We start from the raw sequence: 23,227 nt of genomic DNA on the forward strand, positions 1-23,227 counted from the left end.
TTTCCCGCCCTCTAGGCGCTGCCCTCATTGACGCTGGCGAGTCAATGAAGCTGATGGCCGAAGTGAAGGACTCTCTGGACATTAACGTGAAGCAGAATTTCCTCGACCCACTCCAGCTACTTCAGGACAAAGACCTGAGAGAGATCGGGGTGAGTATGCCAGGCTGCTCACCAAACACCTAAGTCCTGAAACTATACTGGTGGTCGACATCTCTCCGCTGCCCTTCACACCGCAGGATCATCTTGCCATTTCCAGCCAAGAAGCGGCACAGCCCAGTGGATAGAGCACAGGGCCTAGGAGTTAGAGGACCCAGGTTCTAATTCTGGTCTGCTGTGTGACCTTGGGCAAGTCACTTCACTTCTCTGGGCCTCGGTTCTCTCATCCGCAAAATGGGGATTCAATACTTGTTCTCCCTCCTACTTAGACTGTGAGCCCCATGTGGAACATGATTATCCTGTCTCTACCCCAGTGGGTATTGAGTGCTTACTGTGTGCAGAGCACTGTACTAAGTGCTTGGGAAGTACAAGTTGGCAACATACTTGCGGACATACAAGTTGGCAGACGTACTTGTCCACTCTATCATTGGGCAAGTCACTTCACTTCTCTGGGCCTCAGTTACCTCATCTGTGAAATGGGGATGCGGACTGTGAGCCCTAGATGGGACAGGGTCTGTGTCCAACCTGATTATTTTGTATCCACCCCAGCACTTAGTACAATGCCTGGCACATAGTAAGTACATACGAAATGCCGCAATTATTATTACAATAAGCACTTAACAGAAACCATAAAAAATGCAGTTACCTGGGAAGAGAAGCGGTGTGGCTTAGTTGATAGGGCGTGGGCTTTGGGGTCATAAGGTCATGGGTTCTAATCCCGGCTCCACCACTTGTTTGCTGTGTGACCTTGGGCAAGTAACTTCACTCATTTGGGCTTCAGTTACCCCATCTGTAAAATGAGGATGAAGACTGTGAGCCCTGTGTGGGGCAGGCACTGTGTTCACCCTGATTAACTTGTATCTACCCCAGTGCTTAGAACAGTGTTTGGCACATAGTAAGGATTTTTTTATGGCATTTATTAAGCACTGGGGAGGTTACAAGGTGATCAGGTTGTCCCACGGTGGGCTCACAGTCTTAATCCCCATTTTACAGATGAGGTAACTGAGGCACCGAGAAGTTAAGTGACTTGCCCAAAGTCACATAGCTAATAGTTGGCGGAGCCGGGATTTGAACCCATGACTTCTGACTCCAAAGCCCAGGCTCTTTCCACTGAGCCACACTGCTTCTCCCTAAGCGTTTAACAAGTGTTATTATTATTATCATCGTGAAGAGCCGGAACTACAGGGCCATGTTGGCATCAGGGTACCATTCAGCCTATCTCTGCCCAGGTAAATGGTGATGATAATAATAATAACCATAATAATAGTAATAACTTTGGCATTTAAGTGCTTGCTATGTGCCAGGCACTGTTCTAAGCGCTGGGATGGTTACATGAAAATCAGGTTGAACATAGTTGCCGTCCCACATGGGACTCAGTCTTCATCCCCATTTTACAGGTGAGGTAATTGAGGCCCAGAGAAATGAAACAACTTGCCCAAGGTTACACAGCAGACATGTGGTGGAAGTAAGATCAGAACCCAGGTCCTTCTGACTTCTGACTGGCAGAGACAGTCCACATTTTACAGAAGCAATGGACCTGGGCTCTAATCCTGGCTCCTCCACTTGTCTGCTGGGTGACCTTGGGGAAGTCACTTCACTTCTCTGGGCCTCAGTTCCCTCATCTGTAAAATGGGGATTAAGATTGTGAGCCACATGTTGGGCGGGACTGTGTCCAACCTGACTTACTGGTATCTACCCCAACACTTAGTACAGTATTCAGCACAGAGAAAATACTTAACAAATACCACAATTATTATTATTATCATTATGATTATTCAGTCCTTGTGTGCTGCAGGAAGAAGCTTGTTGTGAGCAGGGAATGTGTCTTTATATTGTTGTATTGTACTCTCCCAAGCACTTAGTACAGTGCTCTGCACACGGTAAGCGCAAAATAAATATGATTGAATGAGTGAGTGAGTAGACTGTAGGGCAGGGAATGTGTCTGTTTATTATATGGATTTTTCCAAGCTCTTAGTACAGTGCTCCGCACATAGTAAGCAGTAATGGCCTAGTGGCAGCAGCAGGGGCTTGGGAGTCAGAGGACATGGGTTCTAATCCTGGTTCTGACATTTTTCTTCTGTATTACCTGGGCAAGCCACTTCACTTCTACATGTCTCAGTTCCCTCATCTGTAAAATGGGGATGAAGACTGTCTGCCCCATGTGGGACAGGGACTGTGTCAACCTTACTAGCTTTTATCAACCTCAGCACTTAGAACAGTGCTCAGCACATAATAAGCGCGTAACAAGTACCGTAATTATTATTATTAGTAGTAATAGTAGTAATAAGCACTCAATAAATATGATTGAGTGAATGAATATCAGAATATGCCTTCCTGCAAGGGTGTCTGGGTATTTCTGTGTACCGGCCTGGTGGTAACACCTAACCTGTCGGCTTTGAAAGAAAGGATGACCTAACACATTTGTCCGTATGCTTCCTAGCACCACTTGAAGAAGCTGGAAGGCCGACGTTTGGATTACGATTACAAGAAGAAGAGGATAGGTAAGGTCCCCGATGAAGAAGTCAGGCAAGCAGTAGAGAAATTTGAAGAATCGAAGGAGCTGGCTGAACGGAGCATGTTTAATTTTTTGGAAAACGACGTGAGTATCCTCCGTTCCCTGCACACGGGGAATAGGTCTCTTTCTTCCAGAGTCCTTTCCCAAATGCTCAGCACACTTAATAATAATAACAACTGCAATTATTGTGGTATTTGGTAAGTACTTATTCTGTGCCAGGCACTGTACTAAGCACTGGGGTAGATACAAGGAAATCAGGTAGGCCACAGTCCCAATTCTACATGGGGCTCATAGTCTTCATCCTCATTTTACAGATGAGGGAATCGAGGGCCAGAGAAATGAATTGACTTGCCCCAAGTTACACAGCAGGCAAGTGGCCAAACCGGGATTAGAACCCAGGTCCCTGTGGCTCCCAGGCCTGGAACTAATAATAATAATTGTGGTATTTGTTAAGCACTTACTATGTGCCGGGCACTGTACTAAGCACTGGGGTAGTTACAAGGTGATCTGGTCAGACGATCCGTGTTCCACATGGGACTCACAGTCTTAATCCCCATTTTACAGATGAGGGAAATGAGGCCCAGAGAAATAAAGTGACTTAGTCAAGGTCAACCAGCAGACAAGTGGCTGAGTCAGAATTAGAACCCAGGTCCTTCTGACTCCCACTGTCATTCGTTCATTCATTCACTCATTTAGTTGTATTCATTGAGGGCTTACTGTGTGCAGAGCACTGTACTAAGTGCTTACAACAATAAACAGACACATTCCCTGCCCTCAACTAGTTTACAGTCTAGAGTCGGGGGAGACAGACATTAATATAAAAAAAATTACAGATATGTACAGAAGTGCTGTGGGGCTGGGAGTGGGGGAAGAACAAAGGGAGCAAGTTGGAGTGATACAGAAAGGAATGGGAGGAGAGGAAAGGGGGGCTTAATCCCAGCTCCGCCAATTGTCAGCTGTGTGACTTTGGGCAAGTCGCTTTACTTCTCTGGGCCTCAGTTCCCTCATCTGTAAAATGGAGATTAAGACCGTGAGCCCCCGTGGGACAACCTGATCACCTTGTAACCTCCCCAGTGCTTAGAACAGTGCTTTGCACATAGTAAGCGCTTAATAAATGCCATCATTTTTATTAATCAGGGAAGGCCCCCTGGAGGAGATGTGATTTCAATAAGGCTTTGAAGGCCAGGGAGAGTCATTGTCTGTCAGATTTGAGGAGGGAGGGCATTCTGGGCCACAGGCAGGATGTGGGCCGGGGTCAGCAGCGAGACAGGCGAGATCAAGGCACAGCGAGAAGTTAGTATTAGAGGAGCCAAGTGTCGCATCGCCTCCAGGGGGTGTTCAATAAATATTGCTGCTATGAATTTGAGCAGGGACTGAAAGAGGTTCTCTGTGTCATCAGCAGTGACAGGAAGGAGAAATGATTTTGCCAGGTGAGGAGATGTTTTTGAGTCCCAAAATGAGGGTAAGGGACTTCTCTCCCACGGCCTCCCACTTGCTACCTCAGAAATCAGAGCAGGCCCAGCTCAAGTATCTCTTGACGTTTCTACTCAGAGACCTGGTACTTATCAGGGTGGGAGGAAAGAGCGGGCTCTTTGTCTTGCCCAGGGAGGTAGGATGGCAAATTTCTAGGCCAGTGAGAGTGCCCATCTTCGCTCCCAGCGGGATGGCTCTTTCAAACAGAGTCAACTCAGAAATCGTGGGATGGAAAAGATAGGGGCCAGAGTCCAGTCTAGTGGAGAGGGCAAGGGGCTGGGACCCATGGGACCTGGATTCTGGTCCCGGCTCTGCTGTGGGCCTGCTTTGTGACCCGTCCAGCAGCCGTCCAGCCTTTCTGGGCCTCAGGGTCCCCATATCTAAATTGGGGATAACATCCTGCCTCTACCTCACAGACAGACAGAGAGAAGGACCTGCGTTCTAATCCCGACCACACCACTGGTCTGCTGGATGATTGATACAAGTCAATCGGGTAGAAGGCAGTCCTTCTCCCACACAGGGCTCCCTGTCTAAGTCGAAGGGAGTAAAATGTAATCCCCATTTTACAGCTGAGGAAACTGAAGCACAGAAAAGTTAAGTGACTTGCCAAAGGTCACACAGCAAACATTTGGCAGATTACTGATTACTAGGCCTGAGCTCCTTCCACTTGGGCAAGTCACATAACCTAGACTGTGAGCCTGTTGTTGGGTAGGGACCGTCTCTATGTGTTGCCGACTTGTACTTCCCAAGTGCTTAGTACAGCACTCTGCACACAGTAAGTGCTCAATAAATATGATTGAATGAATAACTTCTCTGTGCCTCAGTTACCTCATTTGTAAAATGGGGATTAAGACTGTGAGCAGCCATGTGGGACATGGACCGTGTCCAGCCCGATTGTCATGTGTCTATCTCAGCATTTAGTGCAGCGCCTAGCACATAGTAAGTGCTTAACAAATACCATAAATAAATAAAAATAAATGATAATTGATGTTAGTGGTTCAGAAGGATCAAAATGCTCTATAGATTCAAGAGGTCATTATTTTATCATCGTTTTTATTATTATTAGATTAAGACAATCTGAAAGGAGAGAGGATTATTCAACATAGTTGTTTCTCTTTGAAAGGAACTAAAGACATTCTCCAATGGAGGGTTTTTTAGGGCACTCCTCTTTCCTTCTTAAAAGTGACTTGGAATGTTCAATGTTATAATAATAATAATAATAATGGGTTTTGTTAAGCACTTACTATGTGCCAAGCACTGTTCTAAGCACTGGGGGGGTACAGGGTAGTCAGGTTGTCCCACGTAGGGCTCACACTTTTAATCCCCGTTTTATAGATGAGGTAACTGAGGCCCAGAGTAGCTAAGTGACTTGCCCAAAGTCACACAGCTGACGTGGAGGAGCTGGGATTAGAACCCATGACCTCTGACTCCCAAGCCCGGGCTCTTCTCACTGAGCCACGGTGCTTCTCATTGGCTTGTCCCTGCTGCCATCTAGTGTGGAAATAATATTCGTTGTGCATGGGAAATGTGTCTCTAATATTCTGAATATTCTGAATATTCTGTAATACTCTCCCAAGCACCTAGTACAGTGCTCTGTACACAGCAAGCCCTCAATAAATACAATCGATAGATTGATTTGTTAAGTGCTTCTTTATGTGCAAGGCACTGTTCTAAGCTCTGGGATGGATACAAGGCAATTGGTCAGAACACAGTCCCTGTCCCACATGGGGCTCACAGTAATAAGTCAAAGCGAGTAAGATTGAATACCCATTTTGTAGCTGAGGAAACTGAGGCACGGAAAAGTTAAGTGACTAGCCAAAGGTCACACAGCAAACAATCGGCAGAGCCGGGATTAATAATTTTTGTATTTGTTAAGCGCTTACTATGTGCGAAGCACTGTTCTAAGCATTGGGGGGATGCAAGGTGATCAGGCTGTCCCATGTGGGGCTCACAGTCTTAATCCCCATTTTACAGATAAGGTAACTGAGGCACAGAACCCAGGCCTCTGACTGCTAGGCCCATGCTCCTTTCACAAGCCCGCTGCTCTGCTTGGTGGTTAATTTCCACTTTATTGTAATGTTGCAGGAATCAAGGGGAAGATCAGCCTGTTTTTGAAGCCTTTCCTGCTTTGTCAAGGTTCCTCGCCCAGCTAGCTGATCCACAGGAAACCGGGTGGTCTAGTGGATAGAGCACATGCCTGGGAGTCAGAAGGACCTTGGGTTCTAATCTCTGCTCCACCACTTGTCTTCTGTGTGACCTTGGGCAAGTCATTTCACTTCTCTGGGCCTCAGTTCCCTCATCTATAAAATGTGGGTGAAGACTGTGAGCCCCAGGTGGGACATGGACTGTGTCCAACCTTATTAGCTTGTATCTATCCCAGCGCTTAGTACACTGTCTGGCTGATAGTAAGCGCCTAACAAATACTGTGATGATGAGGATTATTATTTTTGGTATACGTGTTGACCCTGGGATTAGAACCCAGATCTTACTGATTCCTAGCTCCGTGCTCTATTCAGTAGGCCACAGTACTTTTCTATTTTTTTCCTTATTTCTCCCAATTTTTTGATTACCACATCTACCTGCCGAGACAGCTGGAGAGTCAGTCTGGCAGCTGGGTCCCTTTAGAGAGCCCCTTAGTGGCTGGAAACTGGGCTCTTGTGGCCAATAGTGGCTGATAGAACTGAACCAGAGAGGTTTATTTTAATGGTATTTGTTAAGTGCTTACTTTTGTGCCAGGCATTGTACTAAGCGCTGGAGTAGAGACAGGTTAATCAGATTGAACACAGTTGATGTCCTACATGGGGCTCACAGTCTGAATCGCCATTTTATAGATAAGGTAACAGGCCCAGAGAAGTGAAGCGATTTGCCAAAGTCACACAGCAGACTAATGGAGGAGTCAGGATCAGAACCAGGTCCTTCTGACTTCCAGGCCCAGGCTCTATCCACTAGGCCACACTGCTTCTCAAGGTTCTGCCCCAGCTCCAGAATGAAGCAGCATGGCCTAGCAGATAGAGCACGGGCCTGTTAGCAGGACCTGGGTTCTAATTCCAGCTCTGCCACTTGTCTGCTGTGTGCCCTTGGACAAGTCATTTCACTTCTCTGTGCCTCAGTTACCTCATCTGTAAAATGGGGATTGATTATGAGCCCCGTGTGGGACAGGGACTGTGTCCAACCAAATTAGCTTGCATCTACCGCAGCGTTTAGTCCAGTGCCTGGCCCAGAGTAAGCGCTTAACAAATACGATTAAAAAGCAAAAAATTGTCCAAGACTCACCGTGACTTCCCGAAGGAAGGCGAGACTCTGACAGAGGCCCACCCCTCCAGCTCAGAAAGCAAGACTGCCAACTAGAAGGTCATGGGTTCTAATCCCGGCTCCACCACACGTCTGCTGTGTGACCTTGAGCAAGTCACTTCACTTCTCTGGGCCTCGTTTCCCTCATCTGGAAAATGGGGATTAAGAATGTGAGCTTCTGGTGGGACAGGGACTGTCCAACCCGATTTGCTGGTAAACACCCCAGCACTTAGAACGATGCGTGGCACGTAGTAAGTACTTAACAAGTCCAGCACTTAGAACAGTGCCCAGCACTTAGAACAGTGCTTTGTACTTAGTAAGCACTTAACAAATACCATCATTATTATTATTACAATCAATCAATCGTATTTATTGAGCACTTACTGTGTGCAGAGCACTGTACTAAGCGCTTGGGAAGTACAATAAGTACCGTAATTATTATTCATTCATTCACTCATTCAATTGTATTTATTGAGCGCTTACTGTGTGCGGAGCACTGTACTAAGCGCTTGGAAAGTACAATTCGGCAACAGATACAGTCCCTACCCAACTACGGGCTCACAGTCTAGAATGGGGAGACAGACAATGGAACAAGTAGACAGACATCAATACCATCAAAATAAATAGAATTATAGATATATACACATCATTAATAAAATAGAGTGATAAATATGTACAAGTATACACAAGTGCTATGTAGAGGGGAAGGGGATAGGGCAGAGGGAGGGAGTGGAGGCGATGGGGAGGGGAGGAGGAGAGGAAAAGGATTATTATTATATTATTATATTTCCACTTTCTCCTTAGGTAGAGCAAGTGAGCCAGTTGGCTGTGTTCGTAGAGGCCGCCCTCAACTATCATAGACAGTCGACGGACATCCTGAAGGAACTGCACAGCAAGCTACAAAGCCGGTACCCATCCAGTTGTCTGTTTTGGGGAACAGGCAGAGGGGTGGCAGCTGTGGGGGCACTTCTTAGGAGGTCTGGAGGTGGGCAGGGGCCACCTCAGAGGGCTCAGAGCTGGACAGTTGACACTTCCTGCGTCTCACCTCTTTTCTGGGCCTGGGGTATCATTTCCGACTCTTCTTTTCAGGGCTCGGACCAGGTGGGATCGGTCCCTGCTGACCAAGCGATCAATCAGTCGTATTTTCCTCTCCTCCTCCCCATCCCCCCCACCTTACCTCCTTCCCCTCCCCACAGCACCTGTATATATTTTTGTACAGATTTCTTACTCTATTTTACTTGTACATATTTACTATTCTATTTATTTTGTTAATGATGTGTATCTACCTTTATTTTTATGTATTCTGGTGACTTGACACGTGTCCACATGTTTTGTTTTGTTGTCTGTCTCCCCCTTCTAGACTGTGAGCCTGTTGTTGGGTAGGGAACGTCTCTATATGTTGCCAACTTGTACTTCCCAAGCGCTTAGTACAGTGCTCTGCACACAGTCAGCTGTGTGACTTTGGGCAAGTCACTTAACTTCTCTGTGCTTCAGTTACCTCATCTGTAAAATGGGGATTAAGACTGTGAGCCCCCATGGGACAACCTGATCACCTTGTAACCTCCCCAGCGCTTAGAACAGTGCTTTGCACATAGTAAGCCCTTAATAAATGCCATCGTTATTATTATTATTATTACAGTAAGCTCTCAATAAATATGATTGAATGAATGAATGAATGAAATTTATTGAGCGCTTACTATGAGCAGAGCAGTTGGTTGATTGCATTTATTGAGTGCTTACCATGAGCAGAGCAGTCGGTTGTTTTTATTGAGTGCTTACTGTGTGCATAGCACTGCACTAAGCACTCGGGAGAGGAAAATAGAACAGTAAACAGACACATTCCCAGTCCAAAATTTGGGCACAGTCTAGAAGGGGGAGACAGACATTAATAGAAATAAATACATTAAAGATATGAATTTAAGTGCTGTGGGGTTGGTAGTGGGGATGAATAAAAGGAGCAAGTCAGGGTGAATCAGGAGAGAGTGGGAGAAGAGGAAAGGGGAGCTTAATCAGGGAAGGCGTCTCAGAGGAGATGAGCCTTCAATAAGGCTTTGAATGGGTGAGAGGAATTGTCTCTGGTCAACACTTCCTGTGGCTCAGGTCATCTCTGGGCCCGTGATATAGTTACAGACTCTTCCGTGCAGGCCTCGTATTTATTGAGCACCTACTATATGCTGAGCATTGTACTAAGTGCATGGAAGAGTATAATACAACAGAATTTAACACACATTCCCTGACTGTTACTAGCTGACAGAATGATCCCATTCATTCTACTTGTATTTTCGCAAGTTTAGTGCTCTGTGTACATTAAGCACCGGGTAAATACCACTGATAGATTGATTTTTTTCCATTTTCCCCATCAGCTTAAATCCTGTGCTCTGGGCTTGGGATAATGGGGTAGAGGATGACGTATTTTTTCCTCATTATTTATTTATTCAATCATATTTATTGAGCGCTTACTGTGCAGAACACTGTACTAAGCACTTGGAAAGTACAATTCAGCAACAGAGACAATTTGTCAACAATGGGCTTACAGTCTAGGAGGGAGGAGACAAACATCAAAACAAGTAAACAGGTATCAATAGCATCAATATAAATAAGTGCTTAGGGATGGGGGAGTTGAGGAGAGGGAGGGACTTGGGGTGATGGGAAGGGGAGGAGGAGCAGAGGAAATGGGGGGCTCAGTCCGGGAAGGCCTCCTGGAGGAGGTGAGCTTTCAGTAGGGCTTTGAAGGGGGGAAGTGTGCAAGTTTGGCAGATGTTAGGAGGGAGAGCATTCAAGGCCAGAGGCAGGACGTGGGCCGGGGGTCGATGGCGGGACAGGTGAGAGCGAGGTACAGTGAGGAGGGGAGTGGCAGAGGAGCGGAGTGTGCAGGCTGGGCTGGAGAAGGAGAGAAGGGAGGTGAGGTAAGAGGGTGAGGGAGAGCTCTGAAGCCAGTAGTGAGGAGTTTTTGCTAGATACGGAGGTTGATAGACATCCACTGGAGTATTTGAGGAGGGGAGTGACATGCCCAGAACGTCTCTGTAGAAAGATAATCCAGGCAGCAGAGTCAAGTATGGACTGAAGTGGGGAGAGACATGAGGTTGGGAGATCAGAAAGGAGGCTGATGCAGTAATCCAATCCCTAGTTTACAGATGAGGTAACTGAGGCAAAGAGAAGTGAAATGATTTTTCTAAGGTCCCACAGCAGACCAGTGGCAGAGCCAGGATTAGAAACCAGGTCCTTCTTACTCCCTGGCCTGGCTCTATATCACTGATCGATTGAATGATTTTCCCATTTCTCTATCTGCTTAAATCCTGGGCCCTTGACTTTGAATACTGGGGGAAAGAAAGAATCTGGATGTAGTTTTTTTTTCATTAAACCCTTAATATATAGTCATCTTCTTCATCATCAGCTCACTGTGGACAGGAAATATGTCTACCAGTTCTGTTATATTGTCTTCTCCCAAGCACTTAGTACAGTGCTGTGCACACAATAAACCCTCAGTAAGTACCATTGATTGTTTGATCATCCACAGACTTGATTCATTCATTCATTCATTCAATCATATTTATTGAGTGCTTACTGTGTGCAGAGCACTGTACTAAGCTCTTGGGAAGTACAATTTGGCAACATATAGAGACGGTCCCTACCCAACAGTGGGCTCACAGTCTAGAAGGGGAAGACAGAGAACAAAACAAGACATATTAACAGAATAAAATAGAATAAATATGTACAAGTAAAATAAATAGAGTAATAAATACGTACAAACATATACATACAAAACCTGTGGACAGGGCACTATACTGGATGACTACCACATGCAGGATACTGTTTTGGACACCCTGCCCTTGAGAAGCTGACAGTCTAATGAGGAAAAGAGCAAACCTAAATCCAGCAGTCAGTCAATGTGGTACTCATGGAGCGCTAAGCACACTGTACTGAGCACTTGGGAGAGGACAATGTAACAGAATTAACAGGCATGTCCTCTTCCCATAAAAGCTGTAATCTGTGATGTTAGTAAGAGGGTAGGCAAGGAATGTGTCCATTTATTGTTGTATTGTACTCTTCCAAGCACTTAGTACAGTGCTCTGCACACAGTAAGCACTCAATAAATACGATTGAGTGAATGAATGAATGAAATTGGCGTCAGGGATTGCCATCTTCGACGGAGAGCAGGATTTGGGAGTTAGATGGCGTGGAGGTCACTGGGACTGCCTGCTGTGTGACCTTGGGCAAGTCACTTCACTTCTCTATGCCTCAGTTACCTCATCTGTAAAATGGAGATTGAGACTGTGAGCCCCACATGGGACAGGGACTGTGTCCAATCCGATTTACTTGTATCCATCCCAGCACTTAGTACAATGCCCAGCACATAGTAAGCACGTAACAAATACCACAATCATTATTATTTTTATTATTATTATTGTGACCCAATCAAGCCAGCTAGTTCCCACACCCTCTGATGCTGACGTTAGTGGGTGTGAGTTGGACTGATCAGAAGACAAGCTGAAGCATTATGGCCTCATTGTATGCGGGGAATGTGTCTGTTCTATTGTGATATTGTCCTCTCCACGGCGCTTAGTACAGTGCTCTGCACACAGTAAGTGCTATATAAATAGAATTGACTGACTAGTGGAAAAAACACGGACCCGGGTGTCCAAAGTCTTGGGTTCTAATGCTTAAAGTCTCTGTGCCTCAGGTCCCTCATCTGCAAAATGGGGTTATAATAATAATAATAATAATGGTATTTGTTAAGTGCTTATATGTGCCAGGCACTGTACTAAGTGCTGGGATGGATACAAGCAAATCAGGTTGGACACAGTTCCTGTCCTACATGGGGCTCACAGTCTCAATCCCCATTTTACAGATGAGTTAACTGAGGCAAAGAGAAGTGAACTGACTTGCCCAAGGTCACACAGCTGACAAGTGGCGTAGTGGGGATTAGAACCCATGATCTTCTAACTCCCAGGCCCCTGCTCTGTCCACTATGCCATGCTGCTTCTCTAACCCATTCTCCCTCCCTCATCTTGTATCTACCCCAGCATTTAGTACAGTGCTTGACACATAATTAATATTAATCATTAAATATTTAAAAGTTATTCATTAAAAAATCTCACCCATTGGCTTCTTGAAGCACTCAATCAGCTTTCTTCCTCTCTCTCTCTCTCTCTCTCCCTCTCCCTCTCTCCCTTTAATGCTGTTTGTTAAAAATGCTTGGGTAGATACAAGATGGTTATGTTGTACACAGTCCCTGTCCCACATGGGGCTCCCGGACTTCATCTCCATTTTCCAGATGAAGGAACTGAGGATCAGAGAAGTGAAGTGACTTGCCCAATGTCTTGCACAGCAGACAAGTGGCAGGGCTGGAACTAGAACCTTTTCCCACTTCACCCTAGCTCACAATCTTCTCTCCCTTTTATACTAACCTACTCACTGTGCCGCCTCCTCCCCTCTCTTACTGCCAACTGTGTCTCTGTGCCTGGAATTCCCTCCCCTTCTTTTCCAACAGGCCACAACTCTTCCCATCTTCGAGGACATCTCTTCCAGGAGGTCTGCCCCATTTAAATCTCAAATCTCCCCAATTTATCTCCTCCAAATGATACTTCAGCCTTTCCCATCTGCTGAGCACTTAATTTACCACAATCTCTAATAGCACTTGTCAATTGATGGTATTTATTGAGCTCTTACTATGGGCAGAGCACTGTGCTGAGTGCTTGGGAAACAGAAGCAGCATAGCTCAGTGGATAGAACACGGGCTTGGTAGTCAAAAGGGCCTGGGTTCTAATCCCGGCTCTGCCACATGTCTGCTTTGCCATACGTGTCACTTTTCTGGGCCTCCCTTACCTCATCTGGAAAATGGGGATGAAGAGTGTGAGCCCCATGTGGGACAGGAACTGTCTGACCTGATTAACTTGTATCTACCCCAGCACTTAGAACAGTGCGTGGCACATAGTAAGTGCTGAACAACTACCATAATCATTAACTATTATAAGACAACAGAATTAATAGGCACGTTCCCTGCCTGTTAGAAGCTTATGGTCTAGAGAGACATATTTTATATACTCTATTACTCACCCAATCTGTAATGTCTTAAGTCTGTCTACCCTATTACCCTCCTTTTGAAGGCAGGGATCTTGTCTTTGTACCCTCCCAACCTCTGTACAGTGCTCTGCACACAGTTGGTGCTCAATAATGATAACTGTGGTGATTAAGCGCTTACTATATGCTGAGCGAGCATTGTTCTAAGCACGGGTGTAGATAGAAGGTAATCAGGTCCGACATAGTCCCTGTCCCATAGGGGGCTCACAGAGCGAACAGGCTTTGACCTCCGGAAGAAACTGAGGCACAGAGAAATGGACTGAGTTGCCCAAGGTCACACAGCAGGCAAGTGACAGAAGCGGAATTAGAACCTGGGTCCTCTTACTCCCACTCCCGTGCTCTTACCACTAGATCATTCTCAATAAATACAGTTGACTGATTAAGCTTGTGGGGGAAGGGAATGTGTCTTTTTATTATTGTATTGCACTGTCCTCAGTGCTTAGTACAGTGCTCTGCCCAGAGTAAATGCTCAATAAATACAATTGACAGACTGACTGATGGATTGATTGATTGTTAGCAGTTAGGACGAAGGGGCAAAACAAGGTTTCGAGCATTCAGAGCTGTCTCTCTTCCTCCAATTTTGATTCATCCCGAAATGTGCATTCCAGAATCAGCATCGCTTCTAGTCGCCCAAGACGAGATTTCAAGCCCAAACCGGTAGTCACCACACGTTGTGAGCCCAGGGACACCCAGCAACACAATGGGATTTCATCTAGCACCTCGATAAAGTCATCGGGTAAGTGGGGATTTTCCTGGGAATGTTCCCTAATAATGATAATGCTGATGGCATTTGTTAAGCTGTACTAAGACCTTGGGAGGGTACAACGACAAGATCCCTGCCTTCAAAGGCAAGGTAATAGGGTATGTGCCAGACACTGTACTAAGCCCTGGGGTAGATACCAGCTGATCAGGTTGGACACAGCCCCTGGCCAGCTCACATTTTAATCCTCATTTTACAGATGAGAAAACAGAAGTGAAGTGACGCACCCAAGGTCACACAGCGGACAAGTGGCGGAGGTGGGATTAGAACCCAGGTCCTACAGACCCCCAGGCCCATGCTCTTTCTACTAGCCCATGCTACTTTACTCAGGAAGTGCTCAATAAATATCACTGACTGACCAACTGATTGGGATTGAATACAACTTTGACTTCAGGGAGCCACAGTGAGCATGCCCCTGATCTTGGCTGATTTGTTTAATGCTCACCTGGAAGGTCAGCCTTCTTTGATCTGAAAAGAAATCCTATTGATAAGTAATAAAAATGATGATAATAATAATTATTATAATAGTGGTATTTGTTACGTGTTTATTATGGACCAAGCATTGAGGAAGATACAAGACATTCGGGGTGTGGGACTTACAGTTTAGGTAGTAGTGAGTAGAATTTAATCCCCATTTTACAGATGAGGAAACAGGCACAGAGAAGTTAAGTGACTTGCCCAAGCTCACACTGCAGCATAGTCAGAGAACCAGCATGGCCTAGTGGTTAGAACACAGGCCTGGGAGTCAGGAGGACCTGGGTTCTAATCCTGGCTCTGCCACTTGTCAGTTGTGTGGCCTTTGGCAAATGACTTCACTTCTCAGGGCCTCAGTTATGTTGTCTGTAGAATGGGGATTAAGACTGTGAGCCCCGAGTGGGACAGGAACTGCTTAGCTTGTATCTACCCCAGTTCTTAGAACAATGCCTGGCACATAGAAAGCACTTAACAAATACCATAAAAAAGGAAAAACAGCAGTCAAGTGTAGGAGCCAAGATTAGAATCCCAGTCCTCTGACTTCCAAGCCCAAGCTCTTTTGACTAGGCCATACTGCATCTCTATTCCCATAAATTCCCTAGAATTCATTTTTGGGTACAAAATATTACCCTTGCACCCCATCCGTAAGTGAAGAAGCGTGGCTTAGTAGAAAGAGCATGGGCTTGGGAGTCTGACGGACCTGGGTTCTTATCCCGGCTCTGCCACTTGTCTGCTGTGTGACCTTGGGTGAATCGCTTCACTTCTCTTAGCCTCAGTTCCCTCATTAGTAAAATGAGGATGAAGACTCTGAGCCCTATGTGGGACAGGGACTGTTTTCAACCCCATTATCTTGTTCAGTGCTTAGAATAGTGCTTTGCACAGAGTAAGTGCTTAATAAATGTCATTATTATTATTATTATTGTTATCTACCCCAGTGCTTAGTACAGTCTTGGCAAATATCCCTAACATAGATCTCTGCTCCTGGCCTCAAAGCTCAGGAAAGAGCTGGCTAGAGTAATAATAACAATAAAGCTACTTGTTAAGCACTGTTTTAAGCACTGGAGTAGATACAGGATAATCAGGTTGGACCCAATCCCTGTCCCTCAGGGGGCTCATGGTCCTCAACCCCGTTATACAGATGAGGGAACTGAGGCCCAGAGAAGTAGTGTGACATGCCCAAGGTTCCACTGGAGACATGTGGCGGAACCGGGATGAGAACCCAGGACTTTCTGACTCCTAGGCCCGGGATCTAGCCACCAGACCACACTGCTTCATTGAAGCAGGCGTCACTTCACTTCTCTGTGCCTCAGTTCCCTCATCTGTAAAATGGGTCTGAAGACTGTGTGCCCCACATCGGACTACCTGATTTACCTTGTATCTAACCCCAGCGCTTAGAACAGTGCTTAGCACGTAGTAAGCACTTAACAAATGCCACCATTATTATTATTGAGCTGAGGGTCTCTCAGCCTGACCAGATGGGATTCGGTCCCTCTAAGACATCAAATTTCTCATTTTTATTTCATCCACTTTTCTTTTTCCATGTAACCTGGGCAGGTTATTCCATGCAGATGGATCAGCCGTGCTGTCGAGCTCTGTATGACTTTGACCCCGAAAACGAAGGAGAGCTTGGATTTAAAGAAGGGGACATCATCACTTTAACCAATCAGATAGATGAAAATTGGTATGAAGGAATGCTTCACGGGGAATCTGGATTCTTCCCCATCAATTATGTTGACGTGATGGTGCCTTTGCCTCAGTAAGGTTGGAACTCCAGCCCCGGACCAGTCGGTGACCAAAACGGATTCATGCAAACATTCCCTCTCTTGCCACGCTGTGAAAGCCTTGCTTTTTGACTGACTTTTGTACGTGAGTTCTCTTTCTAATGTATTTATTTTGTACGATTCCGTTTGTATGAACACTGTACCGTCGCAAATCCCAGAGAAGTTTGCTTTGTGCCTTGGAAGTCGCCTGTTACGCGTGGGTAAATCTCTCAATGGCTGAAAAACTGGATTTCCCGCCGTTCCTGTTGATGAATCTCTTCTCTCCTCTGCTGTATTGGTTTTTTCCAGCTAAAACTTTTAAGCCAAGGGAAGCTAAATAACTGGCTCCTAAGCGTCAGGACGCCTTTTTCATCTGTTACAACTTGATGAACTGGAAGCAACCCAAAACACGTTGCACGTTGACTGTTGATATAAGGCAAAGCCATCGTCATCTGTATTAAGATGCTGTTTTGCTAGAGTCTCCATGCTATAGGCAACTTGCTGATCAAACTAAATAAATAGTACTGTGATAACATAAGGCTCCTAATTGTTTGAGGATCACGTAGTTTTCAAGATGTTTGCCTTGTCGAGACTTCATTCTCCAGTAGCTGTGTTCTCATTATTGACAAACCTCAACTGTAATTCTTAGGCACCCTGTTATTTCCAAACCTCCTTTCTGTTATCCAAACTTTTACCTTCTATCAACATCCAATTTTCCATCCTGACTGATGGATATTAAAAAAAAATAAACTCTAATTTCCTTTCTCAGACTTTCCCTCTTTCGCTGCTTAATCTTCCTGGCAACATTTACTCACCAAAGCTCTAGACTCCAAGAGACCTGAGTTCTAGTCCTGACAGCTGCTCCTATGCCATCCAAGAACTGAGAGCATTTTTTTAACGGTATTTTACAGATATGATGGTACTTGTTAAGTGCTTACTATGTGTCAGTCACTGTACTAAGGATTGGGGTGGTGTGGGGAGATGCCCCCCCCCAGGTCAGCTGGGGTCATCGACCAGAGGGTGGCTCCAGGTTCTTTAGATTAGGCGACGATGAGCCAAAGATCAGACATTGATCCAGAGTGATCAGTTCTGCCTCTTTATTGGGTGTTCTCACATAGCTGTAGCGCAGCAAGCAAGCCAAGGAGGGGGGCTGAGTCCTAATCAGCAGGGCAGGCTCTGCAGGGCTCGGTCTAAATGCCTACAGCTAAAAATAGCAGCAATGCCTCATATATGAATCCCCCTCGTAATAATAATAATAATTTTGGTATTGGTTAAGCACTTGCTATGTGCAAAGCACTGTTCTAAAGCACTTGGGAGGATACAAAGTGATCAGGTTGTCCTGTGTGGGGCTCACAATCGTAATCCCCATTTTACAAATGAGGTAACTGAGGCACAGAGAAGTTAAGTGACTTGCCCAAAGTCACACAGTTGACAAGCGGCGAAGCTGGGATTTGAACCCATGACCTCTGACTCCCAAGCCTGTGCTCTTTCCACTGAACCACACTGCTTCTCTGGTTAGCCCTCCCCGTATTCCCAGGATGTCTATCTGATTGGGACAGTTCCCGTTCCACAACCTTGTAGTGTAGCAGTTCCATGTCCTTGCTTTGGGTTGCTCAGGAGGACAGAGAGAGTGAATTCACAGATAGGGCACTCTTCCCACAGGTGGATACAAGCAAATTGAGTTGGACACAGTCCCTGTCTCATGTGGCACTCACAGTCTCAATCCCCATTTCACAGATGAGGTAACTGAGGCACAGAGAAATAAAGTGACTTGCCCAAGCTCACACAGCAGACAAGTGATGGAGGCAGAATTAGAACCCAGGTCCCTGTGACTCCCAGTCTTGTTGCCTAGTGGATAGAGCTAACAAGGCCAGTAAAGACCACAGCAGTTGCCGTGGCAAATACCTGCTGGGTCACGGTGGTACAGAGTGGCCTAATGGATACAGACCAGTCCTGTGAGTCAGAAGACCTGGGTTCTAATTCTGGCTCCACCACTTGTCCGCTGTGTGACCTTGGGCAAGTCATTCTGCTTCTCTGTGCCTCAGTTCCTTCATCTGTAAAATGAGGATTGAGATTATGAGCCCTATATGGGACAGGGATTGTGTTCATCCTGATTTGCTGGTGTCCAACTCAGCATTCAGGACAGTGCCTGGCACATAGTAAGCACTTAAATGCCATTATTATTTTTATTAGTGCTAATCATGTATCACTTGGGGCTTTGAGTGACAGCAGATCGCTCCACCATGGGATGCTCGGGCTTGGAAGTCAGAAGACCTGACTGTAAGCTCATTATGGGCAGGGAATGTATCTGTTCTATTGTTCTTTCCTCAGCACTGTACCCGGTAAGCGCTTAATAAATATGATTGACTGACTGATCATGGCATTGTATTATATTGATATTTATCGAGTGCTTACTGTGTGCAGAGCACTGTACTACGCGTTTGGGAGAGTGCAGTAGAAAAATAGACATTCCCTGCCAAGCCGCACATCTGCTGAGTTACCTTGGGCAAGTCCTTGCACTTCCCTGGGCCTCAGTTAACCCATCTGTGAAATGAGTATTCAATCATACTCCCTCCTTCTTAGACTGTGAGCTCCATCTAGGACAGGGACTGTGTCCAACCTGATTTAACTTGTTTCTACCCCAATGCTTAGAACATTTCTTGGTAAATAGAAAGGGGCTTAACAAGTACCATTATTGAGTTAAAATTAAAATTAATTGTTATATTATTCTTTTCCAAGTGCTTGCTACAGAGCTCTGCCCATACTAAGCACTCAATAAATACCGCTGATTGATTCTGGTATCTCAAGACTAAGGTTCATCTGTCATCTTTGATGGGAGGCTCCATTATTCAGCATCATTTGTGTTTTGTTTTGTTTTTAATTGGTGTTTGAAGCACTTGCTATATGCCAGGCTCCTTACTAAGCCTGTGGTAGGTAAATATCAATCCTTGCCCAACATGGGGCTCACAGTCTTAATCCCCATTTTGCAGATGAGAGAACTGAGGCAAGGAGAAGTTTAGTGACTTGCCCAAGGTCACACAGCAGACAGCTGGCGGAACCAGGATTAGAACCCAGGTCCTCCTGATTCCCATGCCCGGGCTCTATCCACTAGGCCATGCTGCTCCTCATGTTGGAGTGATCCAGTGTCAATCCAAGCTCCAGGTGAGCCACTGATTAGCACTAATTTGAAATATCCAGCTGTCTTTCTTTTTGTAGATGATGGTATTGATGATGAAATCTCCATCATACCTGTGAGTATGGCTGAAAATAATAATAACTGATAATTATGGTAATAATAATAATAATGATAATAATGATGGCATTTATTAAGCGCTTACTATGTGCAAAGCACTGTTCTAAGTGCTGGGGAGGTTACAAGGTGATCAGGTTGTCCCACGGGGGCGCTCACAGTCTTAATCCCCATTTTACAGATGAGGTAACTGAGGTTCAGAGAAGTGAAGTGACTTCCCCAAAGTCACACAGCTGATAATTGGTGGAGCTAGGATTTGAACCCATGACCTCTGACTCCAAAGCCCATGCTCTTTTCCACTGAGCCACGCTGATTCTCTGGTATATGTTAAGTGCTTTCTATGTGCCAGGCACTAAGCACTAGAGTGATGTCACCCATCACCCAGAGACGGGTTCATTTGGGAATTGGCACTGCCAGAGAGAAACCGGGGACAGAAAAACTGAGTTTTATACAAAATTTATTGGGCGAATTGAATTATTTGATTTTGGACACAGTGATTTGAACCTCTCTTTTGGGAGGCCCCTTTCAGGAGGAATATGATTATTTAATGATATTAGAGCTTCCCTATTGGGAGGAATATACTTATGTGTTACTCACACATGGCAAAACACTTAGGTCCCACCCAGGAGGAATTCACTTATGCTCTGTTCGCACGTGGTGAGGCAGTTCTCACACAAGAACATTTCCCATTTGGGAGGAATCCATTTATGCATTCCACACCCGTGGCAAAGCACCCTAGCTTCCAGCCCCACGAGCGTTCAGCGGGGCACTCACCCATCCATCCCACAGCTCCTCACTTGGTGCAGGCAGAGCGGGCATCTCAAGCTCTGGGCAGAGGTGACCCACACCTGGCTGTCGCAAGTCTCCAACCGCTGCACAGAAGATCAGAGGCCGCAGGGATTTTGCTCCTAGGCTGTTCCAGCTTTGGGACTCACTTTATCCAATCTCCCCCCTCCTCTCTCCTCCATGTCTAATTTAATTGGCACGGGGGTGAGGGACACCTTCTTTATTCCCGGCTTGGGCTGTCAATCTAGCGGTTTTGGCTGTGGGGGCGGAATCCCATCCGCACTTCCTAGTTCCGCCTTGATGGCTTGGGCAGTCATGAGATAGCATTTGACCTTGAAATGGTGGGTACCCTGGGGTCACCTTGGGACAGGTGTATACGAGCAAATTGGGTTGGACCCAGTCCCTGTCCCACATGAGGCTCACAGCCTCGATCCCCATTTTACAGATGAGGGAACTGAGGCCCAGAGAAGCGAAGTGACTTGCCTAAGGCCACCCAGCAGGCAAGTGGCAGAGCTGGGATTAGAACTCATGACCGTCTGCCTCCTAGGCCCGTGCTCTATCCAATATGCCATGCTGCTTCTCATGTATGACCAGTGTGCCCATCCACCTTGCTTCCACGTGTAGCATGTAGCAGGAAGGAGCATGGCCTAGTGGCTAGAGCCCGGGCCTGGGACTCACAAGGACATGCAGTAAGCAGCGTGGCTCAGTGGAAAGAGCACGGGCTTGGGAGTCGGAGGTCGTGGGTTCTAATTCCAACTCCGTCATCTGTGTGGCTTTGAGCAAGTCACTTAACTTCTCTGGGCCTCAGTTACCTCATCTGAAAAATGGGGATTAAGAGTGTGAGCCCCATGTGGGACAACCTGATGACCTTGTGTCTACCCCAGAACTTGGCACATAGTAAGCGCTTAACAAACAACATCATCATCATCGATTCCCTTATCTGTAAAATAGGGATGAAGACTGTGAGCCCCATGTGGGATATGGACTGTGGCCCACCTGATTAGCTTGTATCAACCCCAGTACTTTGAACAGTGCTTGGCACACAGTAAGCGTTTAACAAATAACATTAAAGAAAAAAGGTTTTGTACAGGGTCTGTCTCTATTTTCAAGTCTGCTTCTTAATATCATTCCCAAATGCTTAGTACAATGCTCTGCGCATAATAAGCAAATAATAAATATGAATGAATATCATCATCATCATCAGTGTTTCCTGGATAAGTGCTGAGAGCACAGAATTAAGTTGGGTAGGATGTTTCTGTTCTCTAGATAATCCTGGTGGCTGAACTCAAGCTCTTATTAACCCCCTGTACCAATGAACTTTGGTGAACACTGTAAGCTAGAGAAGCAGTGTGGTCTAGTAGATAAGCACGGGCCTGGGAGTCAGAAGGACCTGGATTCTAATTCTGCCTCCTCCACTCTACTGTGTGATCTTGGGTAAATCACTTCACTGTGCCTCAGTTCCCTAATCTGTAAAATGGGGAGTGTAAAATTGAGACTGTAAACCCTATGTGGGACAGAGACTGTGTCCAATCTAACTTGTATCTACCGCAGTGTATAATACAGCCCCTGACTCATAGTGAGCATTTAACAAACACCGCAATTATTATTACTATTATTATAATGAGACAGGGGCAGGGAACATGTCTACCATCTTTGTTGTATTCCCCCAAGTGCTTCATTACAGTGCGCTGCATACAGTAAGCATTCGATAAATATCAATCGATTGTACTTTTATGTTCCTTCTGTGTAGAAAAGGGTATTAGATTAGTCTTACAATTTCATCAAGCAAAATGTTTTGCCTTGAAATGTGACTGAAGAATGCTTTGAAACTGGAACCTTTTCCATTTATATAGCTGGCTACAATGCATAAGATTAGAGTAGCAATTGAGGCCTAGTGGATAGAGCATGGGCCTGGGAGACAGACGGAACTGGGTTCTAATCCCCATTGTGCCACTTGTCTCCTGTGTGACCCTGGGCAAGTCACTTCCCTTCTTTATGCCTCAATTCCCTCATCTGGAAAATGAGGATTTAGACTCCAAGCTCTGTGGGACAGGGGCTGTGTCCAACCCAATTATTTTGAATCTATCCCAGCACTTAGAACAGGGCCTGGGGGGTTACAAGGTGATCAGGTTGCCCCACGTGGGGCTCACAATCTTAATCCCCATTTTACAGATGCGGTAACTGAGGCCCAGAGAAGTGAAGTGACTTGCCCAAAGTCACACAGCTGAAAAGTGGCAGAGCCAGGATTAGAACCCACTCCCAAGCCCAGGCTCTTTCCACTGAGCCATGCTGCTTCTCAATATCCGAATCATATTCCTAGTGGTACACTCCTCTATGAGCTGGTTGTGGACAGGGAACATCACTGTTTACTGTTGCACTGTACTTTCCCAAGCGTTTAGTACAGTGCTCTGCACCCAGTAAGCACTTAATACGATTGCATGAGTGCATGAATGAACAAAGTAAGGCTGAGAGACAGGACAGGCCACTTAACCTGAGGTTTTGATATAAATTAACCTTTTTTTTTTCAACAACGACCTACTTCACAGCATAACGCTATCCTCTCTTTCCCTGTCTTGATCGCCAACATGAAGAATCCAGTCCATGGTTATTATACAGCCAGGACTTCCATGATTCTAGTGATGGAGCAGCTATAAAAGTCACAGCACCTTGTGGAAGTGGGTG

The 23,227-nt window shown here is 45.8% G+C and overlaps 1 protein-coding gene across 3 annotated transcripts in view; it reads left to right on the plus strand.

The window, feature by feature from the left end:
- SH3GL3 (SH3 domain containing GRB2 like 3, endophilin A3) overlaps window positions 1–17,261 on the plus strand; it is an 86,220-nt gene extending 68,959 nt beyond the window's left edge. For all 3 annotated transcript variants that reach the window (XM_038767134.1, XM_038767135.1, XM_038767136.1), the window contains exons 5-9: window positions 16–149; window positions 2,596–2,754; window positions 8,239–8,342; window positions 14,124–14,251; window positions 16,304–17,261. In XM_038767134.1, coding sequence (XP_038623062.1) covers window positions 16–149; window positions 2,596–2,754; window positions 8,239–8,342; window positions 14,124–14,251; window positions 16,304–16,509 — 731 coding nt within the window. In that variant the 3' untranslated portion in view covers window positions 16,510–17,261. The remainder of the gene's footprint in view (window positions 1–15; window positions 150–2,595; window positions 2,755–8,238; window positions 8,343–14,123; window positions 14,252–16,303) is intronic.
- Window positions 17,262–23,227: the final 5,966 nt, after the last annotated feature.

The sequence above is a fragment of the Tachyglossus aculeatus genome, chromosome 26, assembly GCF_015852505.1.
Source record: "Tachyglossus aculeatus isolate mTacAcu1 chromosome 26, mTacAcu1.pri, whole genome shotgun sequence".
Lineage (NCBI taxonomy): Eukaryota > Metazoa > Chordata > Mammalia > Monotremata > Tachyglossidae > Tachyglossus > Tachyglossus aculeatus.